The 26,726-nt window shown below is 42.2% G+C and overlaps 1 protein-coding gene across 1 annotated transcript; it reads left to right on the plus strand.

Annotated features, from left to right (window-relative positions):
* Positions 1-3,176: 3,176 nt before the first annotated feature.
* On the plus strand, positions 3,177-25,751 carry cdk5rap3 (CDK5 regulatory subunit associated protein 3). The gene is made up of 14 exons (XM_084322735.1): positions 3,177-3,313; positions 3,735-3,780; positions 3,997-4,128; positions 4,349-4,449; positions 4,780-4,828; positions 7,775-7,953; positions 16,752-16,888; positions 19,792-19,936; positions 21,153-21,260; positions 21,981-22,053; positions 22,165-22,253; positions 23,198-23,403; positions 23,699-23,870; positions 25,337-25,751. Exons 1-14 carry the CDS (start codon positions 3,308-3,310, stop codon positions 25,400-25,402), a joined length of 1,509 nt encoding a protein of 502 aa, XP_084178861.1. The 5' UTR covers positions 3,177-3,307; the 3' UTR covers positions 25,403-25,751.
* The last annotated feature ends 975 nt before the right edge of the window (positions 25,752-26,726 follow it).

Here is a 26,726-nt window from a genome sequence, read left to right on the forward strand (position 1 = left end):
CGAGGTCCTACTGTGTTTTTTTCCTATTCAATTCATTATGTAATATAATTAAACCCCTATCTACATCAATTAGTTAGCTAGCTGGCTAATAAGCTAATTACGACGTATGTACTTACTGATTCGATACTTTCTTTCGGGGTCCCGGAGACTTGGTACAGCTCCCTTCTTTAGCAACAGCCTGGAAATCACCCCAGCATTATAAAGTCCTTGATTCTCAATGTCGTCTTTGCTCAAATTTGCGGTACACACCCGACTATGAAAAGTTGGGACAGCAGTTGGGGGGTCTCCCAAAACGAACTTTGCCCATTGCTTGCGGCGCACGATATCATTAGGAAACGAGTGCAAGGACGTATTCGCTGCCTGGCAGCCAGAAACAGCACATGTCTTGCCCGTTTTGCTCATCATTTTAACGCTATGCTAACTTACTCGAATCACCGTTGAACTTCAGTTGCACTTGCTTACACCTGCACTTGATTGTGGGCGGTGACTACAACCACAGTAGGGGCTGGGGTATGCAGATATTAGCTTAACTTAACAGTGATTGGTCAGCCCCTCTTACACGTCACAGATCCAGTCAATTCTGAATTGCTTATTTCAGTAGGGAGAGTTTTTGTCACAGCTGAACAGCAGAAACTGCACAGATTTCACATTTTCTCAGTGTTGGTACAACCCCACATTGCTTGAAAACAATTCAAAACACTGGAAAAGGCCATTTTTACAATAGGGGACCTTTAAATTATTCCTTGTCGGCGGAATCGATAGCACTCGTATATAGGAAGTCATCATGATGTAATAACGGATCTTGGCGATCTCGAAGAACTCTCTCCCTGTAAAGCACTAATCTGACTAATATTGCTCCTTCATCAATGGGATCTCTGAGGAAGGGAGCTGCCATTTTTCCAGAGGGAGTGTCAAGCTTATCCAGCTAACTTCAGTTAGCCTGCGCTGGAGCAGGTTCAAGTTTATGGATGTGTTGCTATAGTGATTTTGCCAAACTTGCTTCGTGGAACCGTTAAGTTATCCTGAAAATTATCCGGCTGACTCAGTTAGCCACGTACAAGGAACGGGGCTCAGGTGGAATCAAAATTCTAGGCAAAAACGAATCGAAAACAAGTACAGTAAAATAGTTATAGCATGCTTTTCCAGTGTTTTCTTACCTCCATTTCGAAAGTCATGGGAAAAATTGTCTACGAACAGGTCAAAAAGTACCTTGCGGAAAAAAATCTAATCTACGAATTCCAATCTGGCTTCAGAACATCCCACTCCACTTACATGCCTTCTCTATTTGAACAACCACATCAAACAAGAGGTGGACGTGGGCAAATACTGCGGCATGGTCATGCTGGACCTCCAAAAGGCTTTCGACACTGTCAATCACTCCATTCTGATTGACAAGCTAAAAGCAATTGGTTTTGATAGTTCATCAGTGAGATGGATGCAATCCTATCTGGAGGGGAGAGAACAGATGGTGGAGTTAAACGGTACCCTATCCCCCCCCCCCCTCACAGTGAGCTGTGGTGTTCCACAAGGAAGCATACTAGGACCGCTACTGTTCCTAATTTATGCAAATGACATGTCGTCAGCTTGTGACTGCAACTTGTTCCTGTTTGCGGACGACTCAGCCCTGCTGGTCTCTGACAAGAACAAGTTACAGGTTGAAAAAACCCTCAGCTCGGAACTAGGCAAAATCTGCATATGGCTCGCTGATAACAAACTATCATTACACATAGGCAAAACAGAGTCCATTCTCTTCGGTTCAAATAACAAACTCAGCAAGACCGACGGCTTCTCAGTTACAGTGGGTGACAATATTGTCACAAGGAAAGAAGAAATTACCTACCTGGGTTCCATCCTAGAGGCAAATCTTTCCTGTGACAAAATGGCATCCAATGTAATAAAAAAAGTCAACCAACGAACTTGATTCTTGTACCGGATCTCCTCACTGGTAAACAAGAATACCCTGAAGACTCTGGCAGGAGCACTCATTCAAGGGTACTACGACTATGCTTGCACCTCATGGTACCAAAGCACCTCAAAGGCGCTAAAAACAAAATTACAAACATCTCAAAACAAACTGGTCAGACTACTGCTTGACCTTACTCCTAGAACCCACCTCACCCCTGCCCACTTTGACAACCTAGGATGGCTTAGAGTAGACGACAGAGTACAGCAACTTGCAATGGGCCTGGTCTACAAGATACACTACACGACCAAGGTACCCATGTACATGTCAAAATACTTCCCAAAGGTCAGTGAATACCACGATCACAACACCAGAGGGAGCTCCACAAATCATGTTAAACCCAGATTCGGCTCAAACAAGGGACTAAACACGTTTCGCAATTATGCCACATCAATGTGGAACGCCCTACCCAAAGCTGTAAAGGAATGTGGATCACTACCCACTTTCAAAACCTCTCTCAAGGGACACCTACGGGAGACTGCAATTCAACACTGGCCACTGTAAATATCCTAACCCAACCCCCTCCAATGTACAGTCATTTACCTAGTATGGTTTTGTCAATAGTCCAATGTACAATTTTGTTTGTTTGTACAGTGTCTCCTCCCCCCCCCCCCCCTCAATGTACAGTTTTACTTGTTTATACAGTGTGCCCCCCCCCCCCCCCCAACCACCTCCAATGTAAATTACCCAGTATGGTTGTCAATATCCCAATGTACCCAACCCCCCGGGCCCCCACCCAACCTCCTCCAATGTACAGTTTCTACGTCAAATGTATATACTCCCTTTTCTTGACTCCTTCTGTATCACAAACAGTACTGTATTTGCAAATCTGGTATGTCATAAATGTATAGATGTAGCAGTACTGACTATCTGTATGTCATGTATGTCATATATGTCCTGATGAATTGAAAATGGGGGACCCTGATGTAAACAAGACGAAAGTCTTTCTCTGGTCTGCATCCCCTTAACAATTGTGTGTATTGAGCTGTACTGTATTGTATTGTACCCATTCTGCAATCTGTTAATAAAGTTTTCAATCAATCAATCAATCAATCAAGGCCTCTGTTGTGAGGGTACACACTGCCCTCTATTGGTTAACTTCAGACTTTTCACTCAAACGGAACGCCACCAATGAGACACCAGCCTTTAGTATTGTAGGATCTTATTGGCTGTATATTGCAAGGACTGAACATCTCGTCTTTATATTGGCTCTCGTTCTTATAACGTGTCAAAATGTGTAAACAGTGAATGCTATAGTAACTGTAGCTCATTATACCTGGACTAAAATTATAATGCGGCGTTAAAAAGTTGGAGAAACGTTAACTTTTAACAATTGAAGACACGATGGAGGTAAGATGAAAATGATTCGTGCTCATTCATTTGTAACGTCACGTAGGCTTCAGCATAATGGTTCTTCTGTTTGTCAATTAGCAGTCAGCTCGCTATACTACTAGCAACTTACTGTTGTCAAACACTGTGAAAGTGTCAACCTATAATGATGCACTTTCTTGTATTTTTTTCCAAATTTATTTTGCTTACTTCCTATCACACGAGTACGACAGACTGCCTACTGTACTAGTTGCTTATAACGGTAGCGTAAGATGTCCAACGCCACACAGATGTTGCACTCAACTTTTCCCATCACTGTTCTGTGTTGATCATAGCTAGCTAAGCACACACTCAACTACAGCATAATGTGTGGCCTGTCCTGCAAACCATAATATATGACTCAGTGTAAAATGCAATGATTTTTTTTACCTTATCTCAACAGAATCTTAAAAGTCTACCCATCGACATACAAACCAGCAAGCTCTTGGGTAAGGTTTTGTAAATAAAGTGAAGTAAGGCTTTCATTTTATGTGAGGAAAAACAAGAGTAACGCATGACTTACTTTTTACAATATGACTTTACCACAACTTTCACAAATTTCCCATGCTCATGGCTTCTCATACATATTGTCTCCCGTGATTAAAGTATTCATGCTTTGGCTTCATACCTGGGTACACTATAATGAATCCTTTCTCTGTTGACAGACTGGCTGGTGGACCGGCGGCACTGCAATCTAAAATGGCAGAGTGCGGTCATGACGATTCGGGAGAAGATCAACGCTGCCATCCAGGACATGCCAGAGAACGACGAGATCAAACAGCTTTTGTCTGGCTCCTGTAGGTCCCTTAAAAACACACACTGGATAATAACTGTAAATATAATCTGTTTAGATCCCAAAGATTCTATAGGCGAAAGTAATTCACAAATGATTGAAAGTAAACCGAATATGTTACAGAGTTAGTGTCATCCAATGGCTTATGTTACTGATTACAATTTAAACCAGTATCTTGCAGTTGCTGATGAACTAGAACGCTGTTTGTGTCCTTCTGTTGCTAGACATTCACTACTTCCACTGCCTGAGGATAGTAGAGATACTGAGGGGAACGGAGGCTTCCTCTAAAAACATCTTCGGCAGATACTCTTCTCAGAGGATGATGGTGAGGTGGTACTGACAGGCTCACAGAGATGTTTTCTGAAATACAAACGAGTTCAGTGTGAGTGACTATCATGCTACCGGATAACTACAGTTTACTGGATGATGAACAAAGAATTCATGGGAGATGGGAACAATTCAGTGGAGTGGAGTGCTACCAGATATTTGTTAAACAACAAAATCTCTTACCGGAGAGCATCATCAACCTTTATTTATTCTCGACGACAATTGAGTTCACCCTCATTTTCAATGTCGTCGAGACATTGCAAAAACGATATGTCCTAGAAATCCTAAAAATATAAAATATTCTCCATCTTCTGTTTTATTATTACAGGACTGGCAGGAAATAGTGTCCCTCTATGAGGCAGATAATGCGTACCTAGGTAAGTATAGCTTTTAACCATGCGCCTCAATGAAGCATATCTATAATAATTATTGTTATTAGTGTAATTATTATCATTCTTGTCCAGAACACTAAATCCAACTTGGCTTTGATAATTAGTTGGCCAAGAAAACAACAATTTGGTGTCTAGGACTAATTACAGCGAGATTGTAGGCACATATTGAATTCTGAGACACACTATATGCAGGGTGACCTCCAAAGCGGTTGTAGAGGCACAACCACCTAATTGCATAAATACCACTAACTTCCCTCTGAGCTATATGGAACTTCAGTATAACTTCTTGAATATGAATCTGAGAAACCCTGAAGCTCTCACTGCAAATTGACCTATCTCAAACTCTGCCCTCTTTTCTTGATACTATAATCATAACTGTTGCTTTCCTCTGACAAACAAAGCAACAGTTGTAAATGGCTGCATTTATATAGCGCTTTTATCCAAAGCGCTTTACAATTTGGTCCTCACACATTCACACACCGACGGCAGAGGCAAGCATGCAATTAGGGGTTAAGTGTCTTGCTCAAGGACACTTCGACACGCTGCCCGGGAATCGAACCGGGAACCTCCCGATTACCAGACGACTGCTCTACCTCCCGAGCCACTGTCTCCTCTAAGTTGTGATTTGGAGGGTCAAGGGTGGACTCTCAACTGCTCTCTCTCGGAGCGAGATCAAATTTATTCATAATTTATATGTTATTTGATGCATACTTACTGGTTTTAAATAAACAATTTGATAGTATTTCCCACCTTTGCAGAGCAAGAGTTTTATACAAAAGGAATTCTAGGCCGGTCCCTTATAGACTTGTGCCAAATATAGGCCGGTTGTATTCAATGACTGAAGCAAATGAAAGCCTGGGCTATTAATTGAAGTTTTTTACGGTAGGTCAATTAAGCCTCTGAGTACCATTATTCCTTGAGTATTGACTGTGGTTCAACCCTCCTGTCTACTGTCCTATCTGTATGTCATGTATGTAGGGATGGGTACCGAATTCGGTACTTTTGAGGTACCGAACCGAAACACGTCGGTACTACCGACTACAACTCTGGCCACTGACCACATGAGCGAACGGGTACATACGCACACAATACACGGCCACTGATGGATCCATGGGACTTGGTAAAGCACTATGGACCCAACTATGACCACTGATAAAAACGTAACTACACTAGCATTATAAGACCTAAACATTGCTACCTACCATACAAGTGCACTGGTTTAGTGCACTTCCGGTTGCCACTGAGCGGAAATGTTTGTGCGGACCTGTTCTCCCAAACTGGTAAGCAAATGACTGTTTTTACGTTATTTTCATTTTTACGTTACTATTATTATTATTATTATTTTTTTTTTAAACATTGATCTTAACTGATCACTATGACTTTATTGCTTTTATCGTTATATATGCCTATAATTGTGTACAGCACTTTGAGCTACATGACATGTATGAAAGGTGCTTTATAAATACTTACTTACTTACTTACTTACTTACCGAGTATCGATTCAAGTGAGATACAAAAAAAAAGAAAAAAAAGAAGTTTTTTAATTTTTTTTGCCTTTTTTATTTTCATGTCAACGTTCACACGCACAATATATGCTTACCTAGGATTTGACTTGATTCAACAACAAAGCAGTCGGAGCAATGGCAAGCCGAAAACTGTCGAAATTGTAGTTATTTGAAGTTTGGATTTTTTTTTTCACGACTGAGGTAGTAGGTACATTTAATTTCTTGAGACTAAAGTACAGAAAAAAGGTACCGTTGGGTACCGGTATCGATTCACAGGTACCGGTATCGGTTCAAATGTGAAAGGTACCCATCCCTACATGTATGTCATATATGTCCTGATGAATTGAAAATGGGGGACCCTGATGTAAACAAGACGAAAGTCTTTCTCTGGTCTGCATCCCCTTAACACTTTGAGTGCCACGCCCGAGAATATTCGGGTTTACGCCCCGACCGTTTAGTGCCACGTCACGGCTATTCTCGGGTATTTTTTTTATTTATTTTTTTAGCGATCTGAAATCATATTGCATCACGCGAGCCTACCGTTGGAGATCCAGGGACCGCCGGCGCTCAGATCTGAAAAAAGCGCCCCCTATCGTCTCCCAGATGGTAAATCACCCTTTTGGAATGGACTCAATGAAAGTGAATGGGAGAACGGATTTCTGACTCCACATTTTACTTCTCACTGATGCAGCCGGGGTCTACCAGAGTTCATTCTGGAGCCTCTGAGCCGCGCGGATCATGTGTTCTAATCTACTGTATACACGGTTGATCAATACATTTATCGATTTTTTCTAATGGCGATCGGAAATTGGAATAAACCATTTGGATACCATCTGACCTCAGGTAAGGAAGCTATGTTATCAGTGTTAGGATAATCAGACTCGTTTTCACGGAGATATAAGCGTTTCCACTATATGTGATATAGCTGTTTTGACTGTAAAAGCCATGAGGAAATAACAGAAGCGATTATCAGCGCACGGCACGAGCGTGCGTGCGCACACATATACTATCGTTTATTTGAAAACTATTCATAAATAGGCCGACAAATGACAATGTTCTGGAATATTCCAGTAAAAGGCGATTATCATAGAATGTGTTGTTTTTCCTCTGAAAACGGGTGATTTTCAAAATGCTATCAAACGGAAATGAAGCGATAAAAATACAATCTGCCTTGCCAATGTTGACTGGAAAATGAGTCTTTGATAAGCGACGGGCAGATTAGACACATAGCCATAATTTTAAACATAGATTAGGCGATATTAACGTTAACATTGGGAGTGGATGGTGGCATCAAGGGGGTAAAAAGGAAAACCCGGCGTGGCACTCAAAGTGTTAACAATTGTGTGTATTGAGCTGTACTGTATTGTACCCATTCTGCAATCTGTTAATAAAGTTTTCAATCAATCAATCCTGTTGTGTGGCTCAGCGGAGGTGGCCAGCCTGCTGTTTCGCAGTGTGAGCTATGAAGCTCCGGCTCTGAGGAAGCAGGTGGCCAAGGCCCAGCAGCTGCAGCAGGATCTGAGCCGACGGGAGGTGGAGTGTCAGAGCTCAGCCGCAGACCTGAGGGAACGCTACTATACTGCCTGCAAGCAGTACGGTATCACGGTAGGTGTGCAATCACACACACACACACACACACAGGGAGAAAAGGTGCTCAGTGCTCAAAATTATAACTTTATATGGAAGGTTTTTCTTAAATGTTACTTGTCCTTTCGGACAAATTATGTTTTTGTAGGTTTTTATTGATTTTTGCTACCGGGCAGTCCGGTAGAGAGAGAGAGAGAGAGAGAGAGGAGGAATGGTAGATAGACCGGGGAAGACATTCGGCAAAGATCACCGGGTCCGGGAGTCGAACCCGGGTCGGCCGTGTTGCACCGTAGTGCTGTATGCGGTGCGCCACTCGGGCGCCCCATGGAAGGTTTTTCTGTAGGAGAATGTTAAAGGGTAAAGTTTTAAAAATATTATTTCCTACTTGCCAATAAGGTCTCAATCAGCAGGGGCCTTTCTCAGCATAACCCTTGCTGTTCTTCATACTAGCCCGGGCTAGTTAGCCACAAACTACGCCACACTCCAATCTGTACAAGCCCTGAAATGCTAAAAACCTAATTCACACACTGCACCAACAGTAGGTTTCAGTGGATATTTGTCATTCGTTTTGTGGCTAACAGCCAGGGCTGAGGGTCATACGGTATGAAGAGCAGCATGGATTGTACTGAGAAAGGACTCTCGATCAACAACATAATTGGTAAGTAGTGTGGAAAGTAGGAAATGTGACTAGTGGTCCAAAATTCTGAGCTTATAATAATAATAATAAATTCAATTTGTACCGCACTTTATATTTGTGAAAATCTCAAAGTGCTACAGGAGATAAAGATAAAAAGTTAAATGAATAAAACAATTAAAATTAATAAAACAACCAATGAAATGGAAGAACATAAAAAGGTGAAGATGGTGTAATCCGGATATACAGCTGGGTGTCGTCAGCATAACAGTGGATGCCGGCTGATGATGCGGCCGAGGGGGAGCATGTACAGGGTGAAAAGCAGGGGGCCGAGGACGGATCCCTGGGGGACACCGCAGGTGACGGGGTGGTTGGAGGATGTTGCACCAGCCAAGAGGGACTGGAACAAGCCAAGGGCTAGGCTGCCGATAGGTCGAGAAGGACCAGAATGGATGGGGTTCCAGCATCCGCCGCCATCAGAAGATCGTTGGTGACCCTGACCAGGGCTGTCTGTGCTGTGCGCAGAGCGGAACCCAGACTGGAACTTCTCGAAGATGTTGTTGTCTCTGAGGTGTGCTTGGAGCTGCTCCGCAACTACCTTCTCCAGCACCTTGTAGAGGAATGGGAGGTTGGAGATGGGCCGGTAGTTGACGAGGGCCTCTGGGTCCAAGGTGAGTTTCTTCAGGAGGGGGGTAATGATGGCAGTTTTGAGAGAAGGCGGAACGTGGCCAGCCTGCAAGCAGAGGTTGATGGTGCTGGTCATTAGGGGACCAATAGTGCAGATGTTGGCTTTCACCAGGGCTGTGGGGAGGGGATCCAGGGCACACGTGGATGACTTCATCCTCCCGATGATGAGCTCGACCTCACGCTGCGTGGTGTCACTGAAACAGCGGAGGAGCTGGGAGACTTCAGGCTGTAGGACAGCAGGTGGAGCAGGTGAAGAAGAGGAGGGAGCGGATGCCCTCAACTTTGGCTGTGAAAAATTACATGAAGTCATTACACCGCTTCTCAGTGGTCTCTCTGTGTGCCTGGGTTTGGGGTTTGAGGAGGTGGTGTATGGTGGAAAAAAGCTGTTTAGAATTGCCGGGGCTATTGTTGATGATGTTGGAGTAGAACTGTGACCGAGCGTCCTTAAGGGCTTTGGAGTAGGCCTTTTGGTGCTCTCTGTAGGCCTCTCTGTGCACGGTGAGGCGCCGCTCGAGGACACGGCCAGCCACCTTCATCTCTCTCAGCTCGCTGGTGAACCAGGGGGCAGAGCGTGAGAACGTGACCATCTTAGATTTCACGGGGGCGTGAACATCCAGGAGGCCACTCAGGGCTTTGTTGTAGTAGCCTACTGGGTCACTGGCTGAGGAGAGGGCAGAAGGGGGAAGATGTTGAAGATCCAAGGCCAGAGCGTCCAGGTTGATGTTTTTTATATTTCTGAAGCAGATCTGGCACTTGGGCTTTGAATGGGGGGGGACAGCATCTCCATGGAAACGGCCATGTGATCCGACATGCCCGGGTCGTATACACACAGGTTGTTAACACTTTGAGTGCCAGCAGGGGGCGCACGATTTAGCGCTTGAGTGCCAACGCTCTATTCAATGAGAGGGCGAGCACATTTGCGAACACATAAACTATATCTTAAATGATGGCTGTGTCTAATACGCCCGTCGCTTATCAATGACTTGCTTGCAGTCAACATTGTCGAAACGGATTTTTTTTATTTTTTTTTATTATCTTTTTCCCCCTCCTTTTTTCCGATTTTTCTCCCATCCCACTGTTAGTCGTTATGCCAATTCCCAACCCCCTTCCCGGTTGTTGCGCACTTTCCCCTACTGTTGGTCCAAGAGGCCGGAGACTGCCACATGCTTTCCTCCGACGCATGTGCAGCCAGCCGGCAGCCAGCCTGGCCGCGCAGATTCTCACTGGGAGAGTGTAACGTGTGGGAGGCCGCACTACCTCTCACCAGATCCTACCTTCGCTGAGCAGGCGCCCCGACCGAACTGTAGGGGTCACTGTCCACAACGCCCAGGACCCACCCACGGCTCCCCTCCCCCTAACTCAGCCAAACGAGTTAGTATAGCGATCAGCCCGAGCCAAGGCAATGCTGACTCTCCGGGGTTTTTTAATCGGTACATTTCCGTTTTATACCATTTTGAAAAACGCTCGTTTTGGGAAATTTCCAGACAAAATAAGTGATTCTGCAGGAATCGCCCTTTACTGGAATACACAAAAAAATCATTTTTCGGCCTATTTATTTATTAATCGTTTTCAAATAAACGCTAGATTATCGATAGTATATTGTGTACTTATGCACGCTAGAGAAGCGGGCTGAAAAATCGATTATCTTATTTCCTGATCAGCACACACACACACATACACACATATGGGACACGTTGATATATCTGTGAAAAAAAACTCTGATTACCCCAAGACTGGTAAAATAGATTCCTTACCTCAGATCAGATGTTCTCCAAAAAGATTATTCCAATTCCTGATCGCCATTCCAAATATCGATCGCGTTTATTGATCCAACGCTGGGTGCTTTAAACACATATTCCACGCTGTTCTGAGGGACCACAAAGACTGTAATCGGCTCGGATTACATGCCTGACAAGTAAAATGTGGATTCCGGATTTTCTTTTCCCCATGCACGGTCTGCACGGTTTCAGCCAGCTAATCACCCAACCCACAAGGGTATGTGATTTGACACAAACCACCATTGACCTCATTTTGACCTCTGACAAATCCATGATCTCCAATAAAGGGGTGATAGCATGCGGGTTAAGTGATAATTATATGATTTTCTGTACCCGCAAAAAGCTAAAACAGAAGGCCGGCTGTCACAAAACAGTCGCATCTAGAGACCTCAAAACTTACTCTAGAGAGGCCTTTAACCTAGAACTGGGGAGCTTGGACTGGTCAGATGAACTCAGTGGTACACAGGTTGAAGAAACATGGCTTGGATTCAAAACCAAATTCACAGCAATACTCAACAACATGGCACCCCTAAGAACCACCAGGGTTAAAAATCGCGCTGAGCCATGGATGCACACTGAAATACTGGCCGCTATGAAAACCAGAGACAAAAAATGCTCTGAACTTCATAAAAGTCAGACAAAGCTTTCCAAAAGCTCAAACAGTGAACTCCAAGCCCACGTGGTTGAACTACAAATTCAAAGAAACAGACTAAGAAATGACGTAAACACCATGATCAGAACAGCAAAAAGAAATTTCATAAACGACAAAACTGAGAAACAAAAACAAACCCCACGAACTTTGGAAATTACTCAATAATCAACTAGGCTGCAGTAAAAAACTTAAAACCAGATTCTCAAACATAAACATAAAGACGGACAACACGCTCATCACAGACAAGCTGGATGTAGCCAATTACTTAAACATCATCTTCACAAACATAGCCACAACACTGGTAAACAAACTACCCTCCCACTCAGGGCATTATGGGGTAGAACACATAGTAGCATACTACAAAAACCTAGGGGTCCACAAAGATGACTTCAAACTTGAAATGGTAACAACCGATGAGCTACTCAAAAAATTTAGCGCCCTCCAACCTAACAAGGCCACTGGCCATGACAACATCCCCTCCAAATTCCTCAGAGACGCAGCAGCCGCCATCACCCCAGTCATCACACACATAATAAACCTCTCTATAAAACAGGGACACGTCCCCAAGGACTTCAAAATTGCGAGAGTGACCCCTCTGCACAAAAAGGGCAGCAAATTAGACCCAGGCAACTACCGCCCTGTTTCTATTCTTACCTCCATCTCGAAAGTCATGGAGAAAATAGTCTACGAACAGGTCGAAAAGTACCTGGCGGAAAAAAATCTAATCTACGAATTCCAATCTGGCTTCAGAACGTCCCACTCCACTGACGCATGCCTCCTCTATTTGAACCACCACATCAAACAAGAGGTGGACGCGGGCAAATACTGCGGCATGGTCATGCTGGACCTACAAAAGGCCTTCAACACTGTCAATCACTCCATTCTGATGGACAAGCTAAAAGCAATTGGTTTTGATAGCTTATCAGTGAGCTGGATGCAATCCTACCTGGAGGGGAGAGAACAGATGGTAGAGGTAAACGGTACTCTATCCCCCCCCCTCACAGTGAGCTGTGGTGTTCCACAAGGAAGCATACTAGGACCGCTACTCTTCCTAATTTATGCAAATGACATGTCGTCAGCCTGTGACTGCAACTTGTTCCTGTTTGCGGACGACTCAGCCCTGCTGGTCTCTGACAAGAACAAGTTGCAGGTTGAAAAAACCCTCAGCTCGGAACTAGGCAAAATCTGCATATGGCTCGCTGATAACAAACTATCATTACACATGGGCAAAACAGAGTCCATTCTCTTCGGTTCAAATAACAAACTCAGCAAGACCGACGGCTTCTCAGTTACAGTGGGTGACAATATTGTCACAAGGAAAGACGAAATTACCTACCTGGGTTCCATCCTAGAGGCAAATCTTTCCTGTGACAAAATGGCATCCAATGTAATAAAAAAAGTCAACCAACGAACTAGATTCTTGTACCGGATCTCCTCTCTGGTAAACAAGAATACCCTGAAGACTCTGGCAGGAGCACTCATTCAAGGGTACTACGACTATGCGTGCACCTCATGGTACCAAAGCACCTCAAAGGCGCTTAAAACAAAATTACAAACATCACAAAACAAACTGGTCAGACTACTACTTGACCTGAACCCCAGAACCCACCTCACCCCTGCCCACTTTGACAACCTAGGATGGCTTAGAGTAGACGACAGAGTAGGGCTGGGCGATATGGAAAAAAATCATATCGCGATAACGATATGATAATTTTATTTTATTTCTCGATATCGATAATTATCGAATTGTTATAAGTATAAAAAAAAAAATTAAAGTTTTTTTTTTTTTTTTTTTTTTTTTAACAACAGATGTATGTTTATTTTGCAGCCATTCTTTGTCATTGCCGCCATCTTTAGTGTTACTGTACATCCCCTCACACTCCAGTTCTCAGGCTGCAGCTGGTTTAAAAGCTAAAGTAAACCGGCTTCTCTGCTGGCTGTGGCTCCAGAGGAGTTGAACAGTTCTGACTCTGCTAGTTTATTTTCGATCTTTTGGCGCTTTTTTGGTGGACAAACCACCGCACATGTGCACTGTGACTCGTGACTGGAGTCAAGTTCTGCTAGCACACATAGCCTACTGTGTACAGACGGTTTCAAAATGTATTTTAAATTAGAAAGCAAACAAAATAAATGGACAAGAGAAAAATAAATCTGAATTTGGTCAGTATTGTCATTTGGACAAGCAAAGCCATTACTTTAAGTTGCAGGCAAGAAAGACAAGTCTGTCCACTGTCTCTGGTTTTAAAACTGCCCTGTTGCAGGTAAAAAAAAAAAAAAAAAAAAAAAAAAAACGATTTTTCGATTTTTTAAATTTCGATATTCGATATCGATTATTAAAATATATCGCGATATTTATCGTTATCGTTATATCGCCCAGCCCTACGACAGAGTACAGCAACTTGCAATGGGCCTGGTCTACAAGATACACTATACGACCGGGGTACCCATGTACATGTCAAAATACTTCCCAAAGGTCGGTGAATACCACAACCACTACACCAGAGGAAGCTCAACAAATCATGTTAAACCCAGATTCGGCTCAAACAAGGGACTAAACACGTTTCGCAATTATGCCACAACAATGTGGAACGCCCTACCCAAAGCTGTAAAGGAATGTGAATCCCTACCCACATTCAAAACCGCTCTTAAAGAGCACCTACGGGAGGCTGCAATTCCAAACTGGCCACCGTAAATGCCCAAAACCCCCAGCACCTCCTAATAGACAGTCTCCTCCCCACCGCATGTATATATTCCCTCCCCGCCGTATGTATATTTCTCTCCAACCCACCCACCCCCTCCTAATGTACAGTCCCCTCCCCATCATATGTATATACTCTGTCAGGATCTAGGGGTAACAGTACTGTATATTTGAATACCGTTTATGTCACAAATGTATCTGTACTAAATACCTATATGTCCCTATGCCATAAATGTCATGTATGTTGTGTATGTCATAAATGTCTATATGAATTGAAAATGGGGGACCCTGATGGAAACAAGACAAACGTCTTTCTCAGGTCTGCATCCCCTTAACAATTGTATGTATTGAGCCGTACTGTATTGTACCCATTCTGCAATCTGTTAAATAAAGTTTTCATTCATTCATTCATTCATGCGTTTTCATTCAGTCCAATCCAAAGGGTGCATTACCATCCGGGAGACGATAGGGGGCGGTATTTTCCCTGTTCGAGCTCAGAGTGCTAGTGGTAATGTGAGGCTAGATTGATGAAAAATGAATGGAAATCGCTAATAAGAAAATATTACGATTAATAACGAGATTTCTCGTCGTTGGCACTGAACGGTTGGCATGAAATACCGAGAATTATCGTTGTTATCGCTGTTAATAGGGGCAGCAAGGTCGGAAATAACCAGGTCAAGTGTGTGCCCCCTGTCGTGTGTGGGGACGTGCACATGCTGTGTCAGGTTGACACTGTCCAGCATTTGTAAAAACTCTGATGCAGAGTGACATGAGGGGGTGTCGACATGAATGTTAATGTCACCGAGATTTACCATGTTTGCAGATGTAGTGCAGAGAGTGGTTAGGAGGTCATGTATTTCGGGAATAAATGCTGGGTTTGGTTTGGGTGGCCGGTAGATGACCAATATGGTCAGAAGAGTGGTCAAAGTAGGAGGGATTCAATCTGAGGCAAGAAGGGGTACATGTGGTTCTAGACGACATCACACAGACTAGTTAAATAACACCATACCAGGATATCATCATATTGGTGGGAGTGCAGGAAGGATGAGACGGCAAGTTTCAAGTTTCTTTAATAGTTGTCATACAGAAGTACAGAATACTTTTGTACAAAATGCTTCTTACTGTTGCGCTCCAGAGACTGTGCAAGACAAGATAAGTATGAAATAAAAACATAGTAAAATTAGAAGTAAAAGAAAGAGGTCACAGTGTTCAGTTTAGACATATGTACAATGTTCGATGCAGAATAGACGTAGTTACCATACAATATACAATACTGTGCAGTGTACTAATATACAATACTATATAGTGCAAGGCAGAAATGGAGAAATGGGACGAGGTGCAATTTAGGTACAATTCACAGTAGGTGTACGAGTTGTAGTGCAAATCCTTTATCAATAAATATAAAGTGTAAGTGTGTTTGTGTGATCTAAAGTGTGGAGAGTGGGTGCTGCAGTGTGTTGTTTGTTTGAGTGAGTGTGTGGGTGTGTGTGCTGTGTGCATTTGATGGTTGTTGCATAGTGATTATTGTTCGTTTAGCGATTATTGTTCGTTTAGCAGCCTGATGGCCTGGGGATAGAAGCTTCTTCTGAGTCTTTCTGTGCTCGCCTTAAGACTCCGGTATCGCTTGCCTGACCGCAGCAGTTCAAAGAGGCAGTTGTTCGGGTGGCTCGAGTCCTTAATAATTCTCTTAGCCTTCCCCTTGCACCGCTTGTTGTAAATGTTCTGGAGGGTGGGAAGCCCCCCTCCAATTGTGCGTTCGGCTGAACGTGTCACTCTTTGTAGTCTGCTACGGTCTTGTGCAGTGCTATTCCCAAACCAGGAGGTGATGTTGCCGGTCAGGATGCTCTCTATTGTACATGAGTAGAAGTTCCTAAGGATCTTCTGACTGACTTGGAACTTCCTTAGGCGCCTGAGGAAGTAGAGGCGTTGTCGTGCCTTCTTCACAACACTGTCAATGTGTGTGGTCCATGTCAAGTCCTCGGATATGTGGGCTCCGAGGTACTTGAAACTGTTCACTCTCTCAACCGGTGCCCCGTCGATGCTGAGGGGGCTGTAGTCCTTGACCCCCGACCTCCTGAAGTCCACAATCATCTCTTTTGTTTTGCTGACGTTCAGGGAGAGGCAGTTCTCCTGACACCACTGTGACAGGTTCTCTACCTCTTCCAGGTAGGCCCTTGGTGGTCGAGTTATTCCCTTTACTTCCCAACATAAATGTTCATGCATAAAGTGCAGAGACGATCGACGTAAACGGTAGCTGATGTATGTAAATAATAACGACACCCCCGGTTTCCCAGAATGCACCCCTTATACCCTCTGAACCTATACTTTTTTTATTTCTTTATTTTGTATTAACTTTCTCTCTGCCAGGGGGAGAATGTTGCCCGGGAGCTGCAGGCCCTGGTGAAGGATCTACCGACGGTTCTTGGGGAAGTAGGGAGGGACGTAGCCAGACTGGAGGAGCAGATCCAACTTTACACAGCGTTCACAAACTTTGTCTGTGAGTGGTGAGTATATAGACCCATGTCTGAACTATGGAGATGCATAACATCCATGTCTTGCACAACGCTTGTATTCCCAAAACATCAGCTGTGGGTTTCCCCTCCCACTGACGTACATGTATTTTTTACATTATACAGTGTATTAGTATCCATGGGTTGGCTTGATAATAATCAGTGGTGTACACCGATACCAATACTGGTATTAGATGTCTGGCTGACGATACCAGGCTAAAGCAGGGTATTAGTATCAAGAGAATTCTCTCAATACTGAAATCCAATACCAGTGGAACATGTCGGAAATTAAAGCAAAGCCACTTGTTCTGCTGCGTTTCTGGTACATGGAAGCATGTTCGTTCTCTCTAAGGGCAAAACATTTATTTTGTCCCTGTTATTTTCGTCCAGTGACCCTAAACGAATGTTCTAAGTGTGTAATACTGTTGTTCAGTAAAAGCAGTCGGCACTCTGTATTGACTGATATTTAACATTTACATTTAGTCATTTAGCTGTCGCTTTTATCCAAAGCGATTTAAAGTGGTAATCCGTAAGATCCTCATTTTCTATTTTATTTTGGCAACATCTATTGGTGATTAGTGGTCATTGCTGTTGCTATTGGCTTTCTTTCCATCATGAAATTGAATTCCAAACAAAACTGGTGTTTACTGTCAACATGTTTGTAATGTTTGTTTTGTCAGCATGTGTCATTGGTTGTACATATGGGCACAATTAGATTGATAGAAGATTCATAATATCTGTACATTTTCAGGTGTATCATCCAGCCTTAATACAGGGTTTCCACACAGGACAGGGATAATGTGTATCTCCAGGTCCCTTTTTATACTGCTACCCTGGAGAACTGAACTCCACTGTGTGAAGTCCTCACCATGTCACCATCCACTTCTTTATCACCATGTCACTTGCTGCATAAATCTATCATCCAGGTGTAACCAGGCCATCTCAGCACAGCTCGGCATACTGTAAAGATTATTACTCCTTATACCATGGCCTGGGTGAATACTCTGTTCTGATTGGTTGGTAGGTGTCCAATTTTAAAAGTCGATAATGGAAACCTACGTAATTCCAACCAAAATGTTTGATCACCATTCTAAATTAATGCATTGACTGCATAGTGTGGACCCGCTAGCAAGCTACCTGCAAGCTAATGTTATGCCAGCAGGCATTACGGTTGCTAGCGCTGCCTAAGTTTAGCAAACAGTGAATATGATCTAACAGTATGTTTTAACACAAAGCTTAGGTAGCTATCCAGTTGTCTAAAAGAAAGAATTCACAATGAAATATGTTGTATGTACTGTCACTGACTGTTAGGCAACAGCAGATTCCAGTAGCAAGTTGTTTCTCAATGAATATCTGGGCTGGGTGGGTAGTCCATTTGGTTTATTGGCATATTAATGACTGGATGGAAGTGCAGTGACTTGAGTGACGGTGGTCTACTACTGTATATCAAGCCTTCATCTGCCTTGTCCTCAGAACACCACAGGGTGGCGATAAAGTACCACACAACTTGCTACTTGAATCTGCTGCTGACAGACTGGGGGGGAATCATTGGCTAGATAGCTACCTAAGCTTTGTGTTTAAAAAATACTGTTCAATCATATTCACTGTTTGCTAATCTCGTGCAATGCTAATGACCGTAATGCCTGCTAGCATAACATTATCTTTCTAGCTGATGACAACAAACAACAAACTAGTTCCAGGTATTATTCAGATACCCAAGTGTCACAATACTTTGAATGCAAAACGCATGAAAACATGAATAAATGCTCCTTATTTTAATTGTATTTGTTGTGTTTGGCTGTCTGCCTCGATATAAGCTGCATTAACATGTTTTAATGGCGGAGGCAACCGTCTGATGTTTCTGCCTCCACCTTGTCCAACATTATGTGAAATGCGCTTACTGTCTTCTCCAGAGAAGAAGATGGATACCAAATTTCCATCCAGTAGAAAGACATCTGATTGCAAGCTAGCCTAGCTTAGCACAAATTAATGTAAGTGGATACGGACCAGCTAGCATAGCTGTTGGCCAAATACGCCTCTCCCAGAGTTTTAAGCTCGGCTAGTGGTCCATATCCGCTTACATTAATTTGTGCTGTCTACTGAATGCACAGAGGAAATTGGTATCTATCTTCTTGTCTGGCTCTGTAGAGCAGGGGTTCCCAAACTTTTCAGGCCAGGGCCCAGAAAATAAGGCGTCAGAGAGCCGCGGCCCAATGCACATCGTCAGGCTTTTTTTCTTTTATTTTTTTTAGGTGACCGATTTTTTAAGCCAAATATCACTTCAATCCTATTAAGTTAGTTCAAGTTAGTTATTCATTTATATGTGCTATTTATGAAAGGGCTAACTTGTTGCAAAATAATAATGATAATAATAGCCTCATTAAAATACTATTGTTGCTTTGGTTGTTTTCAGCGTTTTATGTGCATAATCTGTTATTTAGTTTGAAATGTTCGTTGAAATAAGTAGATTTTTCGTTTTTGTTTATTTATTAAGTTAATATAAAACCATATAGTCACATTTTAGAATACAATATAATAGAATTTTAGAATACAACTAGAAACACTGTCCTGGCCTGCTTCTAAGTTCAGTGGCCTGACAAAAAAAAATTTAAATAAAAAAATAAAAAAATAAAAAAAACATTTTTTTTTTATTTTTATTTTTTATTTTTTTTAATCGTCTCGCGGCCCACCAGTGGCTGCTCGCGGCCCACCTTTGGGTCGCGACCCCGACTTTGGGAACCACTGCGTAGAGGATGGTAAGCGCATTTCCCATCATGTTGACATGCCCCCCCCCTTCTTATAACTTCTGACCTATATGCTTAGAACCAGTAAGCTACTCTGCATGGACTCTTTTCTTTCTTTAGTTAAGTGAGTCACCATCATGTCTTCATTCCCAGGTCTGAGCCGGTCCTGCCTATTGTGACCTTTGCCCAGAAGAGGGGCAACACGACGTCCTACGAGTGGAGGACAGGGGAGGAGCCCAGTGTCGTTGAGAGGCCCGTTCTGGAGGAGGCGCCTCCTGATATGGTCACTGAGGAAACGGTCGGTTTGCATCTCAATATATCAGAGCCTGTATTTATCAGGCTTCCCAGAATAGACGTGTAGAGTTTATTTACGATTATACCATTTCCAATGTGTGCAGTAGGGCTGGGTGGCACAACCTGGGTACAATAGTCAGAAGGGCTTTTTTTCTATATTGACATACTGTATGTTACAATTAGGGATGCTCGATATTGGCTTTTTTACCGATACCGATATTCCGATATTGTCCAACTCCAATTTCCGATACCGATACCGATACCGATATCAACCGATACCGATATATGCAGGGTTTCCCCCCCAAAAAACGGAATAATTTCAGGTAACTAATAATTTCACTGGATGCATTCAAAAGGCTTTCTAAATGTAAGCATTATCTGTGCAAAATATGATCATTAAAAAAGTAAAAATGAACATTTTAAACCAACATGCATACTTTTGACAATAAATAAAATAAGAATTGGTTCTTACTTGCTTGCCTGGGTAAATAAAGGTTAAATAAATGTTAAAAAAAAAAAAAAAAAAAAAAATTGTTATTTTTTTTTTTTTTTTTTTTACCGATACCGATATTTTCCGATATCACATTTTACTGCCGATATCGGCCGATAATATCGGTCGGCCGATAATATCGGACATCCCTAGTTACAATATCTGCTTAGAAGTGGAGATTCACGTTAGTTAATCCAACTGAAGTTCATCATATAATATAATCATAATGGGGAATTATGGTACAGTATCAAACTGAAATTGTCACTTTCAATTTACATTCTTCTCAAATATTTTGTACATCAATATGTGAGACATTTTAAATCTTGCATTTAGACAACAACATTGTTATCATTCATGTAAAAATAAAAATAAATATTATAAAAATTTAAAAAAACACAAATAACAGATGAAAAAAGATTAATGTCTGTATATTGCCCAGCCATACTGTATATTGTCTCTATTATTTTTAAATCGAATCATCCAAAATGTTTTTCCATTGTGCCTGGAGTGAGGCCAAAGAAGATTTTCCAGCTGTGTTTGGATAATAACGTTCTATTCTATTCACTTAAAATGCTAAACTTATTTAACTTTGATAATCTGAGACATGGATAAATTCTCATCATGTCCAAAGTTGAGTCCTGCACGATGCATATTAGCTGTCAAATACACAACTGATTTGTGTTGTCTTTTTAATTTTATATTATATATATAATTTTAATTTTTTTCTCAGATTGACTGGGGTGACTTGAGTGGTGGAACAGGGGTAGAGGAAATTAATTTTGGGATCCAGGTTGAGGACGGAGTGGACTGGGGCATAACTCAGGAGCCCGGCTCAGAGGTACATAACATGTTGTATTTGCCATCTTCATTTTACCAGGCTGGCCCATTAGGAATAAATTCAAATTTTCAATAACGACGAAGAACGGAGAATCCTCCTTATGGTCGGCTTTTAGCGTTTCAATAAAGGTTTATATTAGAGTATATGGTATGCAGATTCTCCCTTCTTCAGTTAACAACATACCTCAGTTCAGTACCCATGACAAGGATGTGTCTACCTTTACAATAATGACCAGTTAAAGGGGCATTTTGTGTTTTGTTTTTATTTAATAATAATAAAAGAAAAATTCCAGAATCCTATTGTTCTGTTGTGAGGACATGTGATTTCCGGAGCAGACAACTAGTGAACCTTTGCTAATAGCGCACCGAAGCTATGGAACACCTTCCCTATGGACATTAGGGAGGTTAGCTAACAAAATATTTTCAAAAGTAAGCTAAAAACATATCTCTTCACCATAGCTTTTTAATACATTCTGCCACTTAGACTCATCCACACTGTGATTATTGCATTGTAAATGAGAGCTATTTTATTGCACTGCTTTTATTCTGTCTATTTTCACTGCATTTTCCGGCATGTCAAATTTTACATGCAAGTATTGTATAAAAGGTGCTATACAGAGTTGAACCTATTACAGTTGAAAATAAGTTGAGGAAATATTTGAGTTTCTTGAGGTGCTGATGTGGTCAAGTGTAAATGCGGCATTATGACACGTCTCACCAGGACACGGGCGATATCGACTGGGGAGATGAAGCGACTGCGGTGGAAATCGAAGTCGTAGATGTGGGCACAGACTGTAAGAGGCTTTAACATCCACCATCACCATTCTGATGGTCCACTGCATCTCTTACAGCTGAGTGGAAGAAACATTTGTATTATATAAGGGACGTATGTGTTAACCCCCTAGGTCCTGATGGCGTGGCGAGGGGTGAGGATGCCTTGACTGTTCTGGAGAACCCGCAGTCTCGCAGCCAGTTCATTGATGAACTAATGGAGGTAATGAATCGGGTTGATAACCGAAGGATGCACTGATGTGGTTTAAATATACATAGTTTATATGTGATGACTTATTTGACCTCCAACTGTGTTAGTGTTTCTCACCCCGGGGGTCCTTGGGGGGGTTCCAGGGGGACTATTTCTTTCACACATATATTAACGTGACTATTCTGATCTTAGGTTTCACTTTCTCCACTGTTATCTGCTCAGCTACAGTACAGACGGCTATAGAATTCTGGACTTCAATCGTATCTAACATTACAAATCTTCCCAGAGGTCAAGGTTTATTGAACGGGGGTCCGTGGCTTAATGTGTATTGATTTGGAGCGCCATTGACACGTAGAAGGTTAAGAAGGACCTTTTTTAAATTACCATACTTAAATTAGTATCACTTTTGTCAGCAGACCCAGTAGAAATTACTTCTTTTAGGGGTGGGTCTACCCCTCAAGGTGTCTCCAAGGCATAAAGAAAGAAAGAGAGTTTATGAGACAAGTCAAGTTAATTTGTATAGATAAACCTGAATCACAGTTGCATGTCTGAAAGGCCCACACTACAATGAAACGACACCACTCTGACCTTAACCCTCAGCGAAGACGAGGAAGAACTCCCACAAAACCCTAATAGGAGAATAAATGGAAGACAGCTTGGAGAGGGTAATTCAAGGGAAAAGATCCCCTTGACAGGATGGTTAGATGTGCAATGGACCTATCTCAAACCCCGCCCTCTTCTAACTGTTGCAAACAAAGTTGGTCCGAGAGAAGCAACATTAAAATAGTCTATAAGTATAGACGGGGTACAGCAAGTGGGTTGAGGTAACGGGGAAGAAGTAACTGGGCAGAGGTAACGGAGCAGAGGTTTACGGGGCAGAAGTAACTGGGCATCCAGTAACATCCATCCAGATCGCCACCCAGGGCACACTGATCCATGTCTTATGTGTTGTGTAGCTGGAGGTCTTCCTGGCCCAGCGGCTGAGCGAGATGGGAGAGGAGGGAGATGTGGTAGCTATGAGCCAGTTCCAGCTCGCCCCGTCCATCATCCAGAGCCAAACCCGTGAGCGCGTCGAGGAGATGTTGTCAGAAGTGCGCCACCTTCTGGAGCGGCTGACCAACCTGAGGATGCAGCACCTCTTCATGATCCAGGCCTCTCCACGGTATTATTATATGACACGCCAGCTTATTGTCCCTGGGTAATAAATAAATACAAATAGGCTCATAGAGCTTGGTGGTGCCTGCTCCCTCAGACTCACCATAGTCTCCGGCGAAGGTTTGTATTAACTACACTCATTCTACCATGAAATATAGCAACCCAGGATTCTCCAAGATGGTAAGGGTGTCACATAGATTTCTTTAGTGCTTGATGGATCATAGAAAAGGTGATTTTTTAAAACAAGGTTGAAACTCATAATAACCCAAGGGCACTATGTAAAACGTTGTGTGTTTGTCTAGGTATGTTGAGCGTGTGTCAGAGATGCTGAGACAGAAGTTGAAGCAGGCAGACATCCTGGTGCTGAAGCGTGCCACGCTGGCTGAGAAGAGACAAGAAGCCCTAGAGGAGCAGGCCAAGCTGGAGCCACGCGTTGACCTGGTGGCCGGACGCACCCGCGAGCTCCAGAAACAGGTAGGGCCAGGCATCGCCACCGGTTACCTGATTTGATTCGGATCTATTTCAACTTGCATATTTTGATTGTGATTCGATATTGATTAATTTAGGCTTGATGGCGCTGGTCATATATACCTGTTAGTCGACGTCTTTACTTTACACAGAACAGATACCAGGTCAGCTCTGGCTTGAGGTTGTGAGGTGGTGGTCAGACCTGGCTTGAGGTTGTGAGGTGGTGGTCAGACCTGTTGTAACCATCCTCCTTTTCTACGCCTTGACATCTTTGAATCGAACCTCTGCCAATAACCCAGTATAAATGCACTGTAAACATACAACATAAAACCTCTGATTACAACAGAGGTTGGAGTCAAGTGAAGTGACACTCAAAGCAATCAATTCAAAAAGTGGAAGATCTTGAAAATAAATAAGAAGTTATATAAAACGTTTGCCAGAAAATGGTATTATTGTATCCATTCTATAAAGAGTTATTAAGAAGAAATGCTTTATCATCAGTAAATTAAGTCGGTCAAAGTCAGCTTTATTGTCGCTCCTCATAATGTGCAAGACATGCAGAGAAATGAAATTGCGTTTCCCCCTTCCCACGGTGTATATAAAAAAATATCTAATAGTAACATATAGGACACTATAAAAATAAGTAACATATGGGACACGATGTACTAATTGCTGGTCTTCGGATTTTCAATTGAAATGAAAGCCAATGGACTCTAACTCTTAACTAATAATAGAGGATAAGGATAGGTGTGGAGTAGAGGGTACGCTCATGCACTTGCTGTGGCACTGCCCGCTTGTTAGGACATTTTGGTTGGACATTGCTGAGGACCTGTCAGTTACTCTCCAAATTGACATTAATCCTTGCCCTATAATGTGTATATTGGGTGTAAAAATGGACACTGCTCAAGCAAAGATTGTAAATAATACTGTAGCACTGGCTTTTCTAGCATGCAAACGGATTATTTTAATGAACTGGAAAGAACGCAAACCGAACTGCTTCAGTATGGAGAACTGGCGCAAGGACTTCATGGACTTGCTATCGATGGAACAGGCTGCTCTGTCTCTTCAAGAGAGTGATCGGCCCGATGGCCTTCAAGGTCCCCTGAACTTTATTAGATCACTATCTGGAATAAGTTTGTCTACTGAACCTTTGTAACGCTCTGCAACCCCCCCCCCCCCCCCCCCTCGCCCCTTGTTGTTATTGTTATTATTATAATTTCTTGTCTTGTTTTGTCATGTATGTATTGTCTTGTTTGAGAAAAATACAAAACTTTAAATATCAAAAAAAAAAATAGAGGATAAAAAGCAACATACTGTAAAATAAATAGTCATATAAAGCATCACTCTTCCCAGAAACAAACATCTTGTTAATTTCATTTAGCCTAAAATGCAATATATTCGCTTTTTAAGTACTGTACGTTCAGTGCTGCATGGTCAGTATTTTAATCAATTCATTGTCTTGTTTTTTCCAGATTGAGGCGGACATTTCCAAGCGATACAACAGTAGACCTGTCAACCTAATGGGAGTCAACGTGTAGCGGTGAAGAGGATCTTCACCTAAGTTGTTTTTGTCATGATCAATATCATTAACTTGCTTGATTGATTGATAACTTTATTAACAGATTGCAGAATGGGTACAATACAGTACAGCTCAATACACACAATTGTTAAGGGGATGCAGACCAGAGAAAGACTTTCGTCTTGTTTACATCAGGGTCCCCCATTTTCAATTCATCAGGACATATATGACATACATGACATACAGATAGACAGTACTGCTAAATCTATACATTTATGACATACCAGATTTGCAAATACAGTACTGTTTGTGATACAAAAAGAGTCCAGAAAAGGGAGTATATACATTTGACGTAAAAACTGTACATTGGAGGAGGTTGGGTGGGGTTGTGTGGGGGGGGTTGGGTAGGGAGGGGTTGGGGACACTGTACAACTGTACAAGCAAAACTGTACATTGGGATATTGACAACCATACTAGGTAAATTACTGTACATTGGAGGGGGTTGGGTTAGGACATTTACAGGGGCCAGTTTCGAATTGCAGTCTCCCGTAGGTGTTCCTTGAGAGTGGTTTTGAAAGTGGGTAGTGATTCACATTCCTTTACAGCTTTGGGTAGGGCGTTCCACATTGATGTGGAATAATTGCGAAACGTGTTTAGTCCCTTGTTTGAGCCGAATCTGGGTTTAACATGATTTGTGGAGCTCCCTCTGGTGTTGTGATCGTGGTATTCACTGACCTTTGGGAAGTATTTTGACATGTACATGGGTACCTTGGGCTCCTGGAGAAATAAATGTTTTATCTAATTTTAAGTCTTTGTCTGCTCTGTTATATCAAGTTTAAGAGTTAAAATTAGGTCACATCCGTAGTAAACTGCAAAGTTCCAGGTTAATGTATTGTCCTGTTGACTTGTAAGATAGCAATGTAGATCAATTACTTTTTAGAACACACATTACAGGTTTCCAAGTTGGTCAATAATGCCCTGGAAAATTATTCCTGAGTGAGTGGAACCCTGCTGCTCTGGTAAGATATATAAATATTTGCTTCTCACCATATTATAGGTTATATACCTCCTGTATAAATACCTCTGTGTGTGTGTATATATATATTGAATAGACTTGTGCTAAATGTTTTTGTAAATATGTTGAATAGTAACAATGGAAAACTGAGTGACAAAGTTGACATTTAAATGGCCATTATACTAACTAATGAATAAATACTGATATACCTTGGGATAATTATAGATAATTATTTAAAATTATTGTTATATTTTTAAATAAATAGTTAAAAAGTAGGCATGTCTTATAGAAAACCAGTAAAACTGACTGAACCATCTGATGTTTTTGA

Source organism: Notolepis coatsorum, assembly GCF_963971535.1.
Source record: "Notolepis coatsorum genome assembly, chromosome: 10".
In the NCBI taxonomy this organism is placed as follows: domain Eukaryota; kingdom Metazoa; phylum Chordata; class Actinopteri; order Aulopiformes; family Paralepididae; genus Notolepis; species Notolepis coatsorum.

Excerpts from the sequence above, each read along its gene's own strand:
- cdk5rap3 (XM_084322735.1), top strand. Across the intron at positions 7,954-16,751 it reads GCAAGCAGTACGGTATCACG|GGGGAGAATGTTGCCCGGGA; the intron begins GTAGGTGTGCAA and ends TCTCTCTGCCAG. Across the intron at positions 22,054-22,164 it reads CGTAGATGTGGGCACAGACT|GTCCTGATGGCGTGGCGAGG; the intron begins GTAAGAGGCTTT and ends TTAACCCCCTAG.